This window comes from Pteropus alecto, unplaced genomic scaffold (assembly GCF_000325575.1).
Source record: "Pteropus alecto unplaced genomic scaffold, ASM32557v1 scaffold44, whole genome shotgun sequence".
NCBI lineage: Eukaryota > Metazoa > Chordata > Mammalia > Chiroptera > Pteropodidae > Pteropus > Pteropus alecto.
In genome coordinates this window covers 3,626,900-3,648,224 of record NW_006436812.1, presented here as the reverse complement: position 1 = coordinate 3,648,224, position 21,325 = coordinate 3,626,900, and the positions used below count along the sequence as shown (strand labels likewise).

General features: G+C 58.0%; 2 protein-coding genes across 2 annotated transcripts in view; one reads left to right on the top strand and one right to left on the bottom strand.

Annotated features, from left to right (window-relative positions):
* Positions 1-21,325, bottom strand: part of LOC102884242 (coronin-7) — a 56,681-nt gene that overhangs the window by 13,087 nt on the left and 22,269 nt on the right. The window contains exons 8-9 of the mRNA XM_006913870.2: positions 16,273-16,359; positions 15,714-15,796 (exon numbers count right to left, since the gene is read on the bottom strand). Coding sequence (XP_006913932.1) covers positions 15,714-15,796; positions 16,273-16,359 — 170 coding nt within the window. The remainder of the gene's footprint in view (positions 1-15,713; positions 15,797-16,272; positions 16,360-21,325) is intronic.
* Positions 295-10,958, top strand: VASN (vasorin). Its single transcript, XM_006913869.2, has 2 exons — positions 295-320; positions 8,288-10,958. Exon 2 carries the CDS (start codon positions 8,298-8,300, stop codon positions 10,323-10,325), a length of 2,028 nt encoding a protein of 675 aa, XP_006913931.1. The 5' UTR covers positions 295-320; positions 8,288-8,297; the 3' UTR covers positions 10,326-10,958.

Below are 21,325 nucleotides of genomic sequence, written 5' to 3'. Positions count from 1 at the left end.
GGGAGGTGGGGACTAAATAGGAAGAAGAATGAGGAAACTGGAGGAGGGAGTAATGGTAATGTTGTATATCTTGCTGGCGTTTGGATTACACAGATGTATGTATACATTTGTCATTACTCATTGATTGGTACTGTTTACAATTTGTTCATTTCAACTTCGACAAAGAGATAGTAAGCATTAAAAAGGACTTAGAATCCATAAAAAAGAACCAGTCGGAAATAAAGAATACAATAACTGAACTAAAAAATACACTAGAAGTAATCCACAGAAAATTAAATGAAACAGGATCCGCCCCGCCCGGCTCCCTCCACCTCTGTCCGGTGAGTGTCTGCCGGGCTGGGGGGCTGCAGACGGGCATCTGGGCGCAACGAGAGCAGGTTATGCACACGCGCTGATCACGCGCGCGGACCCCCGCCGCGCGCACTCGCACTCAAGGCGGGCACGCGCCCCCAACCCCGCACCTTCACCTGGGCCGACCCCGGCGTCCCCGACTCGCTCCCTCCTCGGCAGTTCCCGGGCGCCAGCAGCCCCATGGCCGGGGTGCGCGCGCGGGCGTGTGTACACTGCTCACTGGCCAGCCGGCCGGCGGGGCTGCAAGCAGTCAAAATAAACACCCCCTCCCTTGCTTCCTCCTCCTATGGCTGGGCCCTCCGGCATGACCAGTTTTATGAATCAAACCCCTTTGAGAGGATGGCCACGCCATAGTCTTGGATTACTTTTACCTCCTGGAGTGAGACAGTCTGGTTTTGGGGCCTGGAGCTCCCGGTGCCCCCGTGCAGATTGGCCCGCCTGGGGTCCTGAGGGCCCTGTCACTCAGGGCAGAGCCCCGGGGGCCATAGACATGCAGCCTTGAGGAGTGGTTAGGGGGTGACTGGCAGGTCATTCCCCCGCAACGCCCCCAGACGATAGACCTCGCCTGGGTAGGGCCTTTCGTGCTCCAGGTATTGGGGTGCTTCATCTCTTTCTGCCAGGGAAGAGGCTTTGCTTGGGCTGTAACCCAGTGGCCTGGGGCCAACCTAGTCCTTTGTGTCCCAGGGCTGGCAGTGCTCCGGCCTGAGGGCTGCGGAGGTCCCCTGCGGTCACTGGCAGGCCAGCAGATTAGTGCCAACCATTCTGCCTCGACCTCATTCGTTAACGATTACCACATCAGGGTCGCTGACCGCCTCTCTTGCTGGGGCCCAGGGGTGGAGTTTGCAAGGTAGGAAGGAGGAGGAGGCTCTGAGGGTCCAAGTGTCCCCCTGATTGCCTTTTGTACCAAGGGCAGGTGAGGCTCTGGAGAGGGGCACCAGAGCCCAGTGCCCTCCAACCCCGGGCCAAGAGCTTCTGGGGGCTGGGAGACTGGACTGACTCTCAAAGGTCCCTTCTCACTAGGCTGAACTTTTGGGTGTTGAGGGCATAGAGAGAGTGGCTGGGTGGGTGCCCTCCAAGCAGGGTCCATTAAAGCCGGCCCAGCGGGCAGTGAAGTCCAGTATGGACCCAGCTGGTGGCAAGGCCCAAAAGGGCTAAAGCAAGCGGGTGGGGGGATGGGAGAGCAGTCCCCTGAGTTTGCTGTCTTCTCCCAGGGGAATCAGGCCCCGGAGCTTCTGTAAACAGAGTGTCAGAGGCAGGAAGAGGGCTCTGGTAATGAGCAGCCCAGCTGGATTCCCTCCAGACCATTATCTGGCCTCTCCTGGGCCCAGGGAGGGATGAGCTCGTGCCAGGCTGGGGGCCTGGGCACAGCCAGTCCCCACCTCCCTGGCTTTATGTGGCTGCCCTGGGACCTGTGAGTCCACAAAGTCAGATGGGGCCAGTGGAGCCTGGTGTCCCAGGGCATTTGCTGGGATGGCACCACTCTCCAGACTCTGGGAATGGGGGAGGGGGTTCAACACGAGAAGCCCCCCAGACCTGTGCTTTCCCCAGGAAGGCCCCTCTGGCAAGCAGCCTCAGGGCCAGGGATGCCCTGGGCAGGACATGGATCCAGTTTCTGGCTCCCATTCCTGACACCCCCACTACAGCCCTAGGGGAGCTGGGTCAAGTCTCAGGTAGAGTGGAGTCCTCATGGGGGCTTGTAAGTGGACCCCACCCCTGGGCTGGGCAGCTCCTGGGGACAGGAAAGTGGGGTCCCAGCTGGGCCCAGGAGGCAGCTCCCACCTTGGCAGGCCAGCTAGACAGTTTTCTTTGGTGACCAGGGAGAAGGCTAGGTTGAGCCTCTGCCCACAGAAGCATCCCTGACTATTGGCAGGCCCTGAGCTCATAGGCAGCAATGCCACCTAAATGGGTTAGTGACCCCCTCCTATAGCCTCCCTCAGCTCTCCTTAGAGTCCCTTCCCTGGGCTGGGGAGCCCAAGGCTCTGCACTGCCAAGAAAACCAGCTCCCCTCACTGCTGTGGAATTTGCAAGAGTTCTTGGAGGAGGGGGAGGGTGTGAGAGAGAGAGCACGGCCCACTGGGCGTGTGTCTGGCGTGGGTGTGTGTCTGTGTGCGCGTGACTGGAGCAGGGCTGTGTTTGGGGGCGGGCAGGGGTGCTTTGGTTTTATCGGTTTCAACATTCCAGAGTCAGCCAGATTGCTTTCCCTCAGCTGGCTGGGCCGCCAGGCCGGCCAGGCCTGCAGGCCTCCCCCGCTTTTCCTCATTCCAGCCTCCCTGGGTATGAGGAGGTTGGAGAAGGCTCCCCCAGACCACCTCGGGTTTAGGGGGGTGGGGGAAGGCGAGGGGCCAGTTCTTCTCCATGGTTGTGGAAGGCCCCCCCACCAGTCTCCTCAAGGGAAATGCAATAAGGCTCTGACATTCCTCTGAGGCTGCCTGAGAGATTTAATTAAGGAGGGAGGAAAGAGCTGGCTTGCATTGAGAAGAGGCTGGGGCTGTCACTGGGGCCTGAGCCCCCACTCCTGGATAGGCAGAATGAGAAGAAAGAGAGGAGCGGAGAGGGGGCAGGGTCATGGCTCCTTACATCGAATCAATCCCACCTGCCTACTGGTCAGTTCACAGACCCAGAAAGGGCCACTTCTGCCACAAGGTGACCAAGATCTCTGGGCATAGTGAATATGAGAAGGGCAAGACCTTGAGGGCCACCTCCTTCTCAGACCCTAGGCCCCAGACAGCCTGGGCCCAGCTGGCATGGGGCTGGTGGCCTCCCTTGGTGACTAAGGCCTTCCTCTGGCAAATTCAGGGTTAATTTCAGGGTTACGACCTTACTTGTTGGGTGCTTGGCACTGGGTGGGGACAGGGCAGTGAGGAGGCCCCACGTCTGAGCCCAGCCCTGGTGGCATCACACCTGCGCGTGCCAGCAGTGGCATCTGGTCTGGCACATTTCTAGTTGGGCGGTAGCCACCACACAGCTCCCAGGCCAGCAGGTGTCCTCTCCCAACAGAGGCACCTCTCCTGACTGAGATGGCACATCCTGCTGCCCTGAGGGCCCACTTGAGCCTCGAACTGGCTTTAGTTACTGGTCTTCCTGCCCTGGGCTGACAGGCCTGGCAGCTGCCAACTCACCCACGGTGCCACAGAAAGTCTCCACTTAGGGCCTGACAGCTCCTGGATGGAGGAGTCGGGGAGGAGGGAGGAGGGCCTAGGTCCCGCTCTTCTCTCAGTGCTGACAGCCAGCCACACCTGCTCAGGGATCTTCCCTGGACTGGGAGACAAGCTGAAGTCTAGAATGTCCCCTTTGCAACTGAGCCCTGGCTAGACAGGAGACTCACCCAAGTTGCTTCTCCAAAATACAGCTCTGCCTGGCCCTACCCCAGACATTCTTATTTAGTTGGCCCAGGGGTGGGACCCAGGCATCAGGAACTTTCCAAAGCTGCTGGGGTGATTCTGATGTATAGCTGGGGATGAAAAGCCCCTGGGGTTCCAGGTGGGAGATGGAAACCCGGAAAGGGAAGGAAATTGGATAAGGTCATGAACGAAGTGTCAGCCTTATCTGTAGGATGAGCAGAGCCGGCCGGGGTGGTGGATAAAGTAAGGCAGACACCAAGAGCGGTGAGGACGCCAGCTTAATCACAGAGCTCTGGCCCCCACCCGGAGAGAGGGCCATCTCTGAGGAACCAGAGGCTCTGTCCTCTCGGCCCCTTCCCTGAGGGCCCAGGAGGGAGATATCAACCTTTCTGCCCTACTGGGCCAGGGGTTGCTATGTCTCAGGGATGAGGAGACGGGCGGACCCGGCCCAGGCCTTGAGCCTCCTCAGACACGTCAGCGAAACCAGAGCCAGCTGTCTTGGCCGCCGGCATGGTCCCGCCTGCCTGGGGGGTTGGCAGACTCCTGAGCTGGGTTGCTGCCAGGCCTGGCCGGCAGTGCTTAGCCCAGGCACGCCAGCACTGGGAGCCAGAGGCCCAGGGTCCTGGGGGCAGGCCTGTAGTACCTGACTCCTGCACTCACTCTGCAGCACTGGGTACAGGAGAAGAGTATGCTGACCTGTCTGTCTGAACCCATCCCCTGCTGGCAGGCACGTGGCCTTCCCCAGGAACAGTGAGATGCTCCAGCCCCAGGTCTGATGTGGTCACCCAAATGTCCGAGTTCTACCCACTCACCAGCCCCTGCCTGACCCAGGGCCTGTATGTGAGAGGGTGCCTCTAAATGTGTCCCACACTTGGGTGTGGGTGGGGGCACTCTGGATCCCCCGGAGAGTTGAGATGATGGATATCCTTACTCATAGAGCCCTCCCTCTGCTCTCTCCCCACCCAAGGTCATATGCTGAAGGGGGCTGGCCAAAAGACAGCTCAGCTCCCCCATCCCCCTCCAAAACTGAAAGCACCTGCCATCAGGCTGCTCCCCATGCCCACACCTAAGGGTGGAGGGTGGGGGGCAGCCTCTGCATGGAGGTCTCACCCTGGGCCCAGGATGCCTACTATCTGTGCTGAAAGGGACTCGAAGCCCCTCTCACACCGTGGTGTTCTCCCCGTGCGTATGGAAGGCAGGGCTCGGGTTTTCTGGGTAGCACTCAGTAGTGAATGTTGACTGACCACTTAGAATACGCTCCAAGCACAAACTAAACAGTCCTGAGAATCAAGCGCTATTATCAGCACCCCCACTTCACAGATGGGAACTGAGGTGAAGGCCCATGGCCAGCCTGGCATGGAGCCAGGCTGCAAATGCAGGCAGTTGGACCCTAAAGCCCCATCCCAGCAACTGTCTGTTGGAGGGCAGTGAGGCCAGCAGCAGAGCCCGGGCCTCTGCCTCCCACCTCTTCCTTTCACACCAGGGCAGGGCCCAGGCCAAGGTGAGGCTATGTTGAGTCTGGGTGGAGGACATGGGCCCTGGACCCTCGTGCTCCCACCCCTACAAATGCCAGGGCTGCCTCCAGAACTCCCCACATCCTCCGCAGAGGTAAAGGTCTTACCTCCCTGCCTTGGGTCAGTGGATCAGATATCAAAGCCCAGGCTCTGGTCCTTCAGAGCTGCTGAAATTGCAACTGCCTGGGTCAGGGCAGCCGTGACAACCGCCCCCACCAAGAGACACCCCACCCCCAATGCACACACACATACGAGCATGCAACCAGACAGGCAGAATAGCTCCAAGAACTTGTTAGAACTTCCCCATTTGCAAACAAACAGAATACAAAAACTACAACCCTGGGTGCTCAGAACAATTCCAGAGGGTGAGGTGGGGCTGCTGAGAAACTGAGGCCCATGGGTGGGAAGCTGTTTAGGGGTAGAACTTGGGCTCTGTCTCCTTGCTGGGCAGAGGACTGGGGCTCAGGCCAAGGCGCTCACCCCTGCCTCCTAGAGGGTGGGAAGCAGGTTAGCTGCTGTCTGCCGGGGTCTCCCGAGAGCAGGAGGATTCCAGTTGCTCTTTTTCTGATGCAGCCCCCGCTCCCCAACAACTCAGTCAGATTGCCACTCTGGGGCCAGACAGACCCACAGCAGTTGCTGCCTCCTCCTGTATGATGACTTTGCTAATTAAAGGGCCAACAGACCAGGGAGCAAAGCCCAGAACCCATGCTTGCCCCTCTCCTCAATGCAGAGCAGGGAGCGCCCCCCAGCAGTCTTGGGAGGTGTCGACTCTGTGATCCACCTAGCGGGGACGGAGGAAGAAGCCTAGGTGCTGAGAGAAAGCCTTTGTCTGTACCTCACAGCTCTGATGCCCTTGGCCCAGGGCTGTCTGACTGGAACGTGAGCTCTTAACCATGACCTTATATGAGGCCCAGAGGGAGCTGAAGTCACAGGGGTGGCTAAGCAGGCCACGTGTAGGGTCCCCTCCTGCCCTGAGCCTAGCTGCTCCCTTCCTGACTGCCCCCCCACCCCCTCCCTGCCTGCTCCATTAGGAGGGCTGATTCAGGGGGAGGTGGCTCACCCCCCACGTGGACAAAGGGGTGGGGGGCACTCACAGCCTACATCTGGAGGCCAGGCCGCACCTACTGCCTTCTGAGTCAGCAAGGGTGGAGCAGGTCCATGCAGGGGAGGAGGCTGGGTGGGGTGCATGGAGCCCCCTTGCGACAGCTCCAGCAGGGCTAAAGGCACACAGGGCCAGAGGTACACGAGGCAGCCAGGACCCTAGAGAGCAGGGGAGGGGGCACCAGCTGGGAGTTAGGGAAGGCCTCCCTGGCTAGCCTCTGAAAAGCAATCGCCAGAATTAGTAAGGGGCAGAGGGGACCCTGCCGGTGGGCAGGACATAGGTGGGCCCAAACTGGGTGACAGGCCTTTACCTAGAACGGGCCCAAGACCACAGTGGCCTCCTCAGTGACTTGTCTAATCCATTCTGGGACCACCTGCCCCTCTTCCACCTTGCATTCCAGCAGCCCACTTCTCTGGGGAAGGGGCAGCCCCATGGATGGCAGCAGGGCAGAACGAACCTTGCGTGGAGGGCCATGTTACCTGCCTGTGGCTTGACAGCCGGCTGGCATGGGGGAAGGGGAGTCTAAGCCCCAGTACAAAAGGCCCTTGTGTAAGCAGGATGCCCCTGGAAGGAAGGGGTGCTGGCTCTCCAGGACTGTAGGGGCCCAGAGCATGGGGACTGCTGTTGGGGGTGGCCCGAGTTTCCCCCAAGGAGCCTGAGTGAAGGGGGGCCCACACTGTGGCCCCATCCTGTCCTAGCTGGGTCCAGCTATAAGCTAGAGCCTGGAGCAGCCAGGGGAGCCACCCTCACCCTGGTAGGACTGGGCTCCTGCATCAGGGGACAGGCTCAACACATGCAGCAGGCCCAGCGGCCCCGGACCTGCGTAAGGACCTGGGCTCTAGTTAGATTTCCCAGCTGTGCAACAGCAGCACATCACTGCACCTCAGGGAGCCCCCTTTCTTCTGTCATCTGGGAATCATGAGACTAGTTTCCACCTGGAATGGCTGCTGGGGAGACTATGAGAGGTGGCTGTGAATGTTCAGTGGCACTGGCACACTGGGAATGGCTGAGGTTCTGCTTCCTCAGTGCCTGGACCAGAATAGAACCCAAGGTAGATGAAAGAATCTGGGGAGCATTTCCAGGCCTGGCACTACCTCTGGGGCTACCAGGTAACCAGTGTCCCCAGGCTTAAGCCCTGAGTCAGCCCAGGGAAGCTGGGACCCCCTCACCTCTAGTTCTATCATTGTGCCTGAGGCAGGGCAAATAAAGACCAGCATTCCCTCCTTACATCCCCCCACAGAGGGACACCTGCCAGTGGCTCCAGCACCCCTCTGCTCCCTCCCCTAAGAACTTTCCTGCTGGCCACATTCTGGCCAGCAGGAAAGTTCGCGTCCTGGGCAGGTCTGACTGCACAAGTGGAAAAACACCAATCCCATAGTTTCCATGTGAAGTCTTCCCACTGCGGTCTCTCCTCCCTTGGAGGACATAGAGCGTAGCGGCAGGGGCCGGTGGCCCGGGGCAGCCAGCTTCTCTGCTTACGCTCTCGGCCCACTGCCCACCAGTCTCCCAGACACTGTGGGGAGGGGCTGCTGCTTCCCTGTCTACCTCGGCAGAGATTTGGGGAGGGGGCTTGGGAGAAGAGAACAGAGCCTGATGGTTCTGACTGCATGTTCTCTCTGAGCCAGAAAGGCAGGAGGGCTGGGGTTAAAGAGAAGGTGTCCTTTGTGGTCACTGAGTGTTTTGGGGCCAGACCCCCTCTGCATGCATCAGCCCCCTGCACCCCAGTGACGGTGCAGGAAGTATCAACTGATACCATAACGAGGTCATGTGACTGCTCAGTCACATAGCAAGGGAGTGATGGGTTTGGGACAGGAACCAGGCTGGGGCACTGGAGACCTGACTCATAACTACTGTGCGCTGTTGTATTTGGGGGCGGGGAGTGGGGAAGGGGACTGGGAATTCCCTTCTCAGTCCTTCCAGGCACGGCTGTCTCCTGGGCCCCTGACTCACTGCCTCCTGTCTTTGCTCTCTGCTCCCAGGGACCAAAAGATGTGCTCCAGAGTCACCCCACCCCCGTTGCCGCTGCTGCTGCTATTGCTGGCCCTGGGGCCTGGGGTGCAGGGTTGCCCATCCGGCTGCCAGTGCAACCAGCCACAGACAGTCTTTTGCACTGCCCGCCAGGGGACCACGGTGCCCAGTGACGTGCCACCCGACACGGCGGGCCTGTACGTCTTTGAGAACGGCATTACCACACTCGACGCAGGTACTTTTGCCAGCCTGCCGGGCCTGCAGCTCCTGGACCTGTCACAGAACCAGATCACCAGCCTGCCCAGTGGGGTCTTCCAGCCACTAGCCAACCTCAGCAACCTGGACCTGACCGCCAACAGGCTGCGTGAGATCACCAACGAGACCTTCCGTGGCCTGCGGCGCCTGGAACGTCTCTACCTGGGCAAGAACCGCATCCACCACATCCAGCCTGGCGCTTTTGACGCACTTGACCACCTCCTGGAGCTCAAGCTGCAGGACAACGAGCTGCGGGCTCTGCCCCCACTGCACCTGCCTCGTCTGTTGCTGCTGGACCTCAGCCACAACAGTCTCCTGGCTCTGGAGCCTGGTGCCCTGGACACCGCCAATGTAGAGGCACTGCGGCTGGCCGGCCTGGGGCTTCGGCAGCTGGACGAGGGGCTCTTTGGCCGCCTGCGCAACCTCCATGACCTGGACGTGTCCGATAACCAGCTGGAGCGCGTGCCACCTGCCATCCAGGGCCTACGGGGCCTGACACGCCTTCGGCTGGCTGGCAACACCCGTATCGCCCAGCTGCGGCCCAAGGACCTGGCCGGCCTAGCAGCCCTGCAGGAGCTGGACCTGAGCAACCTTAGCCTGCAGGCCCTGCCACATGAGCTGTCAGGTCTCTTCCCCCGCCTGCGGCTCCTGGCGGCTGCCCGAAACCCCTTCAACTGTGTGTGCCCCCTGAGCTGGTTTGGCCCTTGGGTTCGGGAGAGCCGTGTGGTGCTGGCCAGCCCCGAGGAGACACGCTGCCACTTCCCACCCAAGAATGCTGGTCAGCTACTCTTGGACCTTGACTATGCCGACTTCGGCTGCCCAGCTACCACCACCACAGCCACGGTGCCCACCACGAGACCCTTGGTGTGGGAGCCCACCACCTCACTTTCCAGCCCAGCCCCCACATGGCCGAACCCCACAGAGCCTGCTGCCGAAGCCCCCAGCCTGCCACCTGCTGCCATGCCCACTGTGAGGCCTGACCCCCGGCCCCAGGACTGCCCAGCATCCATCTGCCTCAACGGGGGCACCTGTCACCTGGGGGCTCGGGGTCACCGAGAGTGCCTGTGCCCAGAAGCCTTCATGGGCCTGTACTGTGAGAGCCCGGTGAGGCTGGGGCCACGGCCCACCCCTGCCCTGGCTACACTGAGGCCGCCAGGGCCCCTGCCCCTCCGCATCGAGCCAGTGAGCCCCACGTCCCTGAGGGTGGGGCTGCAGCGCTATCTGCAGGGCAGCACCGTGCAGCTCAGGAGCCTCCGCCTCACCTACCGCAACCTGTCAGGCCCCGACAAGCGGCCAGTGACACTGCGGCTGCCTGCCTCACTGGCTGAGTACACTGTCACCCAGCTGCAGCCCAATGCCACCTACTCCATCTGTGTCAGGCCCCTGAGAGCTGGGCGAGTGCTCGAGGGCGAGGAGGCTTGTGGGGAGGCCCGCACGCTCCCAGCTGTCCGCTCCAATCACGCCCCAGTCACGCAGGCCCAAGAGGGCAACCTGCCACTCCTCATTGCACCCACCCTGGCTGCTGTGCTTCTGGCTGCGCTGGCCGCTGTGGGGGCAGCCTACTGTGTGCGGCGGGGGCGGGCTGCAGCGGCTGCAGCTCAGGGCAAAGGGCAGGTGGGGCCTGGGGCTGGGCCCCTGGAGCTGGAGGGGGTGAAGGCCCCCTTAGAGCCAGGCCCCAAGGTGACTGAGGGCGGTGGGGAGTCCCCACCTGGTGGGCCCGAGTGTGAGGTGCCACTCATGGGCTACCCAGGGCCTGGCCCCCAGGGACCCCTCCCTGATAAGCCTTACATCTAAGTTGGGAGTGATGGACTGCCAAGCTGGGCTCTCAGCCTTGCTGGGACTAGCCAGCGCCTTCTTGCTACCAGACTAAGTAGTTCTCGGATCCATATGACGAGGACATGTCAGGGCAGGGGCTGTGTGACTACAGCAAGTGCCTGCCCCTCTCTGGACCTCAGCCTCCTCATCTAAGATGCAGGGACCCAGGTGAAGACCTCTAAGGTCCCCTGAGCCCAAGTGCCTCTGAGGATGGTGTCTGCCCCATCCTCTGCAACGTACAACCTCTGGGGTGGAGTGGGCTCTGCTGTGTGCTGGTAACACAGGCCCGGGGCTGCCAGGCCCTCACCCCAAGGAGACTCTGGGGGCCAGTGAAAGGATCCCCAGAAAGAAAGCAGAGTGAGAGCCGGGGTGGGGATGGGTGTATGGCCCAGCCTTGGCCCCAGGGAGTGAAGCAACAAAAGAAACTGGAAAGAAAGATGCTTTAGGAACAAGTTTTGCTTTTGTTTTTTAAAAATATATATTTATAAGAGATTCTTTCCCATTTATTCTGGGAAAATGTTTTTCAAACTCAGAGATAAGGACTTTGGTTTTGTAAGACAAACGATGATATGAAGGCCTTTTGTAAGAAAAATAAAAGATGAAATAAAATGAGTGCTTTTCTGGCTTGGCTCCAGGGTACCTGCACTGGGGGAGGGAGGGTTGGGGTGCAGGGTAGCCATAAAGGGACAGCCCTCTCTGTGGGGAAGCTGAAGATCAGGACTCTTCTCCCCGCGGGCAGCCAGGCCCTGGCCAGCATCCCCTGGGCTTGGGTGGGCTTCTGCCGAGGGCCATGGCGGGAAGGGTAGCCTTCTCAGGAAACCTGACCTGGGCTGTGTCCCCCTAGCCTCCACTGAGGTGCCCAGTCTACCCTTCCAGTGCCCAGGCAAGAGCGGGGACAGTCTGAGCAGCTTCCAACCTTAAGGAAGGACAGTTAGGGCAGCTTTACCTTACTCAGGCCCAGTCTCCTGCCAGCAGGAGCGGTGGTGCTCTTGTGGGAGGCTCATGGAAGATGAGAGTCAAGAGGGTCCACAAGGGTCCCTCGTCAGGGATGGGTCTGACAGGCAGTCCATGCTTGCCTTCCTCTGTGGAGGGGGTACCTTGAGCTGCAACCTGCCAGCCCTCGTGGACTGCTGGACTAGGCGTTATGCACAGCTCACCCTACCCTCCCTGCAGTCCCACTGCTCCTCTGCATGGGCTCCTGCTCCAGCTATTAAGAGGCCTCAGTAAAGGGCAGCATAGGTCCTGAATAGCAGAAACCCTCTGGTGGGTGGGGAAGGAGGGACTGTGCAGGCTTCGGAACAGGGACAGGACCAGGGACAGGACCAGAGGTCTGAGTCTGGCTTGCGGAGGCCTGGTGGCCCTTCGATGTCCCTTTACTCTCTGTAGTTGGGATATGCCTGGCTTTCCAAAACTCCGGAAGTGGGATCTTTTTCCAGGAAGCCACAGGCCTAAGTGGGGGTGGGGGCAGGGCCAGGGATGGTGCTGGGAACTTGGGGAGAGAAAACCTCCTAGAACCTTTGGGATGGTAGTAGAGGTGGGCTCTAGCCCTGTAGATGCTGGAGCAAGCTTCCCTGAGGCCCCATGCCTGTGTCTCTTTGTGGTTCACGACCCCTGACCCCTAGTCTCACTCTTATAGGAAGGAGGCAGTCCAGCCAGGCCTGGAGAGCAGGCTCTGTGGCTTGGGGCATTGATGTCAGCACCGAGTCAGGCCCGGCCACGCGAGGCTCTGGATTCAATTAGCGGCTGCTGAGGGTTCTGGCATGAGAAGGGAGGAGGGGGGGTGGTGGGTTATTAGGGCAGAGGGTGGTGGCAGTGGGCCTGGGTGGGGCCCCATCTTCCTGAGGCAGCGGCAGTGGCCCAGGTGGATTTCCTGTGGGTCTGGGTCCCATTACGGGTGCAGTTACAGCGAGGCCTGCCCTCCCCCTCGGCAGCGCCATCAAAGGGGCCATTGTGGGCCTGTGGGCTGCTGCTGAACACGGTGGCTGCTGAATAAATGTTTTTGCTGCAAAGCCAAACCTGGCCTCGTGGGCCAGCAGGGGGTGGGGAGGGAGGCAGGACCTAAAGAAAGGGGCTGGATGTTCACTCCAGCCCTCCCAGAAAAGGCACTTGGGGTGTCCCATCAGATCACAGGCTGAGGGATGAAGGTAGGGTTAGGGGCCTAGTAGGGGACCAAGTCAAGATGCAGCCCCTACTCAGGGCAATCTCAATGGCTCTGGGCCAGGACCAGAGACAGATGTGGGAAATGCCACTCCCCCTATCGCTGGCTCCTCGCTGCCACAGGCCCTGTGCCATACTGGCTTATACATGTTCCCATTTCATGCCCAAAAACCTCTCTGAAGGGAGACTAGAAGGCTAGGAGAGGTGAGACAGCAGGCAGGGACAGGTCCCAACACCCAATATCTGCTCCCTGGCCTAGGAGGGGGTTGCCAGTTATGCGGGGAGGGTTTGGGTCACAGGAGAGGGGTAGGGAAGCTGTGAGCAGCAGAAGCTACCCAGGATGGGTGGGGGCTCCCAATCTCCAGGGAACACCCTGGGTGCAGGACCTATGCCTCTGGGCAATGGCTAGGCCTTGGGTTGGGGGTCTGTCCAGAGGTGGACACCTTGGTGTGAAGAAACAAATGCAATTCCAGCCTCCACCCTGCATGGGCTTGCTGCTGGGGTGACCTCAAAAGAGGACCCACTTCTCTGGCCTCAGCTGCCTTCGGTAATATGGGGAGAAAAATCCCTACCTGCCTACAGCCCAGGGCCAATACAGCTGACCATCCACCCAGCCCAGAAGCAATGTACCTGAGACAGGTGGTGTTTCTACGTCTCCTGGACAGAGCATGAGCTGCTCCTTCAACATCGGGCCCTGCCATTACTGCCCCTCCCCCACCTCCACTAGGCTTGGGGCCTTGCACCCAGGAAGTGCAGAGCTGTCATTTGTGGACCTGCTTCCTGAGCCTGCTCATCCCACCATGACATGTCTCCTCTTAGTGAGGTGCACTTCGCACATGACAGGGATGACAGAGAGGGCATATGTAGGGGCTGAGACAGAGGCTCCTGGGAGGGGGGGGCCCTGGGTTCTCCCTGAGAGAGGCCAGAGAGGAGTGTGTGCCTGACCCCTGGCCTCCCTTAGCTCTTATAAGAGCACATACTGTTCTGCCTAAATTGAGATGGAAAATCTGTAAAACAGAAAATAAATTGAGGGGGTGCAGTGGAGGCCATGGCCATGCCCATGGTTGATACCTGTACACTTTCCATCTTCAGTACAGTTCATTCAACAGCCCCCACATCCCGGGGGCGGGGCAGGGGGCAGTGGAAGGCTCTGGCTTCCAGGAAGCTTGGTGGGCAGGGGGCCCACCACCTCTTGGGCCAGCCTGAAGGTTGGCATGTATCCCTGGCATCCACCAGTTTTGTAGAGGGCTGGAGAGTCCCCACCTCTCTGCCAAGAGTGTGGGCCCAGTGGTGGGGCAGAGGCCAGGACTGGGGGATGAAGGGGGTGGGACACTAGCCTGGTTGGCCCATCTGGGAGTGATTTGAGAAATTCCAGGCCTCACTGGCCCTACGAGGCTATTCTTAACTGCTCTAATTACAGGGTCAGCCTTGGCCAGTGGCACCATGGGGTCTGGGCATCGTTAACTCCTTCAGGGGCCATGCTGGGTGGGGTGGGAGGGCTGTTCTGTGGAGCGGGGGCAGGGGGGGAAGGAGGGACCCATCAAAGGCCAGGGGTGGAGCCTAGAAGGCAGGAAGTGGAGGGCAAAAGAGCATTTGATGGCCAGTGCTGGGTTCCTTTTCCAGACTAGACCAGCTCCCTCCCTCTGCTGGGGGGCCCTGAAAGGAAGGGGCTGTGGAAGCGTAGAGGGCAAGATACCAGCACAGCATCTGGGCTGGGGGAGGGGGCGCTGGACATGGAGCCAGGAGGCCCAGGAGCTCTGATTCCTTCAGTGCAATGGGGGTCCTAGTGACTCCTCTGAATCCCCAGGGCTCAGAGCAAGCAGAAGCCTCACACCCACTTTGTGGTTCCAAGGAAGGCACTGGAGCTCACTTAGCCTCACCTTCATCATCTGCAAAATGGAACTTGCCAGCTCCCCAGCCTCTCCCTGGGCTATGAGAAAGGATGGGAAGGGAGGGTCACTGCCACCCGGACCTTTACCCCTTCTCTGGGTGCTCAGGCAGGGGATGCCCTAGCGGGAGCTCTTCTAGCGCTCAGCCCTTCCCCACATCCAGACACAGCCCTTGCTGTTCTCAGAGCTTGGACAGGTCACTGTGCCCTCCGTGACTCAGTTCCCTCCGTTGTAAAACAGAAAAGCAGCAGCTGGAAGGATATCCAAGGACCAAGGCCTTCTCCTTGCTCTGACCTTTGCAGGCCCCTGGCTGGTGGTGGTAGTGGGTATCCCAGCAAGCCCCTCTGGGAGTCATAGCTGAGCAGGGCTGAGGCTTCAGAACAGGTGCCAGGTCCCTGCCTCCTCCCGTTCCAGCTAGGTTGGTCTCCCACCCTCCCAAGCTTCTTTCCTCAGCTGTGATGTGGGGGTTGTGTGGACTGAAGGGATGGCTCGCTCCTCAGCATCCGCTATGGGTCTCCTGGTGACTCAGCCATAGTGAGCCTGGGCTTTCCTTGCAGAGCCACCTCGGCTCAGATCTCCAGGGGCACGACCACTTCTAGGGACAGTGTAAAGATGAGGTACATTTGCACCCCCTTGCTGCCTGGGCACCACCTCCCCCAAGGACAAGCAGGGACACGTGTGTAACCAGGGCTGAGGGGGCCTCATAGAGCCCATGAGTTCAAGGCCTATCTCCCTCTGCTACTTGTACCTCCAAACCTGCCAGCCCATCTGTCCCCACATCACCCTGTATCACCCACGTCCACCCTGAGTCCACCGTGCTATAGTAGCCCTCGGGTCTCCTTGGCCCTCAGGCCCACCAAAACACCAACAGCAAAATCAAGTGCGTTCTCGCGCTGGCCACTCATGTGTCCACTGGGTCAGAGTCCCCTCCCAAATGCCAAAATATACCATCCTGAGCCCTCAGGCCAGAAGCCTGCCCCACAACCAAGGGGCCACAAGAATGGATCAGTTGGGCTTCTCTGCCCACACAGGGCTGCCTCACTACCCCCTGCTGGTGAAGCTCCAGGTGACTCCTCAGACAGGGCCAGGTCTGCCCAGCTCAGGCACCCCCGATCATTCCAGTGATGAGCCACCTCCCAGACAAGAACTGAATTGGGTGAAGCCCTTCTGGCTGGCTTGGGACCTCGCATTCGGCATGTGGCCCACCAAGGGCGCATCAGGGATCCTTAGCAGCAGTGCCTGTTCATAGCTCTGGACTCGAGACATCGTCTGGGCCCTCACCCTTCCATCCCCAGCCCATCCCAATATGCTACCCTCCTACCCAGGCGAGGTATCCAGGGTGAGGGAGGTGAGGGCGCTGGAGAAGTGCCGGGTGTCCCATAGCTTCACTTCACGCTCACGCATCTGTGGGGAGGGGGCAGACAGAGGCTCAGAGGGGCACGTCTGTCAGCCCCCCAGGACTCCCTGGAAACCTAGTGCCCAAGGACACAGCCTGGCATGGGGACACGCCCCAGAACAGAGCTCGAAAGGCAGTGTGTGGGGGGTGGCGGGGAGAGGAAGGGAATCATGCAAGGGAGGGAGAGTTTGGGTTTTCATGTCCTGCCCCTTTAAGAACCCTTAGGTGACAAGGGACAAGGGGCGGTTCCCTCCATGGACTCTGGTCCCTGGGGGGGCCGCCACAGTTCCCAGGGTCAGACTTAGCTATTGCAAATGGAATCTGCCAGTTTTCAGCAGCGGTTGGTCCCCTGGGGCTCTGAGACCCAGCTACACTCAGGGCCGTATATGGACAGGCCTGGAGCTGGCTGGTGGCCTCCGCCTCCCAGTGGGCCTCATCCCTGCTCTCTTGGTGCTAGTCTCTGCTCACCCAAGAGGAGCCCTACCTGGTTGAATCCAGTGGACACAAGATGCTCCTGGGTGCCTGTCCATGCCAGCCGGCCATCCTTGCTGTTCTCGTGGGCCTGTATGCTCTGCAGGAGAAAGAAGACAGAAGTGAGCCACCCCAAAGCCTGAGAGCCCCTCAGAGGGCTAACTGGAGACAGGAGAGGCCTCATGTCATTACGGGATGGACCTCAGCTGAGGGTAGTACTGCACCCAGAAGGCCATCCCAACTACCTGGCTGTCTCCCTCCTCCTCAGGGGACTGTCGGGCCGCCTTGCTCACCACCGCTTTGCTATAGCGACTCAGTGTGTCCTTGCCTTGCAGGTATCCTGGAGGCAGCACTCAGCTGCCAGTCACCATCCCCGGACTCTGGGGACCTCTGTGCCCTCTCAGAACTTCAATTTTCTCACTTGTGCAAGGGGCTCAAGTTACCAGGGCTGCCTACTTCCCAGGGCTGTCCCGAAGATCAACTGAGACTACATGTGAGAGGAACAGACCTGCCACAAAGCACCGTGCAAATCAAGGGATTACTAGAATTATTGCTGCCTCCTGACGCTGCCAGGGGGCCAGGGAGAGGGCCTGGTGCCAAGCTCTGGGGAAAGTCCCTGGAGAGGGAAGAGAAGTGCCCCTCTTTGCCCTCCCGTGGTGCTGGAACCACCAACAGGAAGGCTTCCTGGGCCCTGGGGAGGAGAGGCCAAGTTCACACCACGGGCGGCCCTGTCCCCTGGGCCCAGGCAGCGGGGGAGTCAAGGGGGCCAGAGGAAATGCAAACAGCTCCCTCCCAGTCACCCTGGCCTCTGGAGCCTGAGACGAAAGACCCTGTTACCAAAAATAGCTCACCCCAAACTGTGGCCAGCTTCCTTCAAGCTTCCCACGATCTCCTTGGGAATGAATGAGGGAGGGAGGCGGCCTGTGAGGAGCTGGCCCAACGCCCCCTCCCCAGCCCGAAGAAGCCGACCCCAGCGTGGGAGACCATCGGAAACAGTTCAGATCGTGTTGTTCAAGGGGCTTTTCTCACTGCTCACTTCCCACCGAGCCACAGCCGGCACAGGAAGTCGGGGCTAGAGCCTGAGAACCAGGGACCCATATCCCTCTCCACGCAAAAGGGGCTGTGGGGTCAGGGTGAGGGTCAGCCCTACCCCCCAACACCCCAGAGTCAGTCAGAAGTGTCACATGGGTTCCTGCCCTCTCATCAGTGTGCAAACACCCCCTGTGTAAGCTGCAAACCAGATGGCTCACAATCACATCTATGCAGCATTCATTCATTCATTCAACAGACATGCGAGGCCTCCAAGGGTCAGGCACTGTGCTAGGAGCTGGCAGCAGGGCCAGACAAATCTCAGATGGAGGGTCACATACTTAGGTGAAGCAGGGATGCTCATTCATTTGTTCTTTCATAATACGAATATTAGAGCTGCACACTATGCTAGGCACTGGGGAATCGGTGAGCAACACAGAAAAGGTCCTCATACTTATAGAATATATAAGTGGGGCGGCAGATGTGAACCAAACAGAAATAACTATGTCTCAAAGGGGTAAAGTGGAGGGTAAGGGCCCAAGCTTTGGAGTCAGATTGCCTGGGTGAAAACCCTGCCCTGCCACTGAGGGCCTCAGCCCAGGATGAGTTACTCAACATCTCTGTGCCTCAGTTTCCTTATCTGTAAAGAGAACACAATAATGGGACCTACTCTGGAGGGCAGTTTCAAGGTTAAGTGTTAATAGTGGTGAAGTGCTCACAGTTGTGTCTGGCATGTATCTAATGTGCATTTAAAAAAATTTTTACTTTTCAATTAGAGTTGACATTCAACATTATATCAGTTTCAAGTATACAGCATAGTTTTAATTTACATAATGATATATAATTACATAATTAACCTAATTCATATAATTTATGAAGTGATCCCCCTGATCAACTAGTATCCATCCACCTGGCACTATCTATAGTTACTACATTATTCACTATGTTCTCTATGCTGTGTACCATATCCCCATGAGTATTTTGTAACTATCAATGTGTACTTCTCTAATCTCTTTACTTTTTTCACCCAGTCCCTCAACCTCTCTCCTATCTGACAATCACCATTTTGTTCTCTGTATCTATTAGTCTGTTTTTATTTTGTTTGTTCATTTATTTTGTTCCTTAAATTTCACAAATAAGTGTGATCATATGGTATTTATCTTTCTCTGGCTTATTTCACTCAGCATAATACCCTCTAGGTCCATTGGGCAGAGGTCCTTGCAAATGGTAACATTTCCTTTATTTTTTTACAGCTGAGTAATAGTCCATGGTATATATGTACCACCTCTTCTTATCCAATTGTCTATTGATGGGCACTCAGGCTGCTTCCATATCTTAGCTATTGTAAATAGCGCTGTAGTGAACACAGGGGTGCATAGGTCTTTTTGTATTAGTGTTTTGGTTTTCTCTAGATAAATAACCAGAGTGCAATTGCTGGGTCATAAGGTAGTTCTATTTTTAATATTTTGAGGAACTTCCAAGTTGTTTTCCATAGTGGCTGCACCAATTTGCAATCCCATCAACGGTGCTCTTTTCTCGACATCTTTGCCAACATTTGTTTTTTGATTTACTGATGATAGCCATTCTGTCAGGTGTGAGGTGATATCTCATTGTGGTTTTAATTTGAATTTCTCTGATTAGTGACGTTGAGCATCTTTTCATACATCTATTGGCCATCTGTATGTCCTCTTTGAAGAAATGCCTATTCAAGTCCTCTGCCCATTTTTTAATTGGACTGTTTGTTTTTTGGGGTTTTGAGTTGTATGAGTTCCTCTTAAATTTTGGATATTAACCCCTTATCAGAAGTGTCATAAGCAAATATCTTCTCTTACTCAGTAGGTTGTCTTTTTGTTTAGTTGATATAATGTGCATTTTTTTAAAAGCATGATAACAGGGTACAATAAAAGTATAATTGAGGGAAATAGATTTAAGGTAACATTTAAGACATGAGGGGTCGGCAGGTATGAGCCAGACCAGGAGGGGGACCTGGGAGAACAGAGCCCAGCAGAGCTGATGAGTGTGGGTGAGGGAGAGGAGGCGATACTCAGCCTGCAGGGCCCATGGGCAGTTAGAGGATTTTTTGTTCAGAGGCACAGGTTGGAGATGGAACGTACCCCAGCCTGTATTTCCCACCTTCCTATTCCACACATGGAGAAACCAGAGGCCCAGACACTGGAAACTATCTGCCCCAAGTCACCCAGTGAGACAGCTATCAGCTATTTGAGCTTCCTGCCCACTGTGAATTGGGCCCACAGTTATGTTCTTTATCTGTGTAAGAGGGACCTAAGGTAAGGACAGGTGGGGAGACAAGAGCCACAGCTAGAAAAACCCAGGATCCTGGCTATTCCGCAGGCCCCTAGGGTTTCTGGCAAACCCTGGATGAGCTCACACTAGAGTAACCAGGCTGCTGGGCCCAGGTAGTGCTGGGGGTCCGGGGGAGGCAGTCTGGACTGGTGAGTTTTGCTTGCTCAGCGGCTTTCCATTTGCATCTTCTGGTCTCTAAACCATGAAGTGGAAACAAGGTAAGAGTTTCCACTTCATGAGCACAACCGGCTCTGTCTGTCCAAGGGCCACAGGAAGTCCCACAGGCGGGGAAGGGGTGGCCACTGGCCCCTTCTCCACTCACTGGAGTGATGTTCATTTTCAAAAATGGCAAATTCTCCTTCACTCACCTCATTGGGACTCAGAGACAAGAAACCCTCTCTCTCTAGATCCCCAGATTTTCATTCTCCTGAGGCAGCAGGGAGGCTATAGCTGGGACCCAGGTATCCTGTGACCCCAAGCCCCAGCCCTGTCAAAGGAGGCCCCAGGGGAAGCCACTGGTTGTAATCCTGAGCCTATAGGCCAAGCCTTGGGGTTTCCGTCTCGGATGGCCTTTGTCCCAACAGGCAGCAGAGTGTCCTCGTGGAGAAGGCCCTCAGGCTCCCCACATTTCCCCTACACCTGGCCCCAAGAAGAGAACAAGAGGGGCTGAGGCCAGGCGATGCCTGCCCAGCACAGGGACGCCAGGAACAGGCGCATACCCAGCATTCCAGCTGCAGTGCAGCCAAATCCCTCCCCTTACTCACTGTCACCATGGCAACACTTCCTGTGTGGAGCCGGGTGGCTGGAGGAGCTGCCCTGGGCTCCCTCCTCGGGTGAGGGGACTTTCTCCAGTGGTAAGATGCCTACTACCCACCCACGCCCCTTCCTCAGACAGGCTCAGTACTGGGCTCCAGATGCTAGGCCCCCAGGCCTGCCTGACACACAGGGGTGGTCAGAAGGCACAGGTCTGCCTGCCCACAATAGAGGTCAGAGGCTTGTCCCAGGCCCCCTCCTGTCTCTGAAAAGGGTACTGAAGCCTCACCATTCCTGGACACCACCTCAGCTGAGGACTGCTACTTCCCTGGCACACTCATGGCTTCAGGGCCTCAGCCACCCCTACCTGGGCTCTGGCACAGTGAAGGGGCTATATGACCCTGGGGCAGAAATGACCAAAGACCAGACTTCACAGGACAGTCATGAGAGTAGAAGGAGGTCATATGCGCCAAGGGCCTGGGACATAACAAATGATTATAAATGCAATCTAAAAACAGAGTAGGAGATGTATACAGGAGGGAGCCACCCAAGCATCCCCTGTTCCAAGCTCAGGTACCCAGAGGCGGGGCCCAAAATAGACAGCAGAGCGGGGACTCCCCAAGCCTCCCCACCCAGCTGGAGCAGGGAGGGCAGAGGCTGGACAGAGAGCAGTGCATCCTTCTCTGACCTCCCCCCAACAACGCTCCCCTCTAGTGGGGAAGGAGGATCTCAGGAGAAGGAGCTCCCAAAAGGCCTCTCCCCGGAGCTGGCCCCTCGGCTCACATCAACCCTCACACCAACCCTGGCCGCCAGCAGCGGTTTTCCTAATAGAAGCCAGGTGTGGGCCAGATGCCCTGGGCGGAAGTGGGGGGCAGGGCCACGAGGAGGGCAGCATTCCAGGCCCGCTGCCCCCACACCAGCGGGGGAGCACAGGCACCCTCCCAGCATCAGGGAGGGGGTGGGACCCACCCACGCTCTTC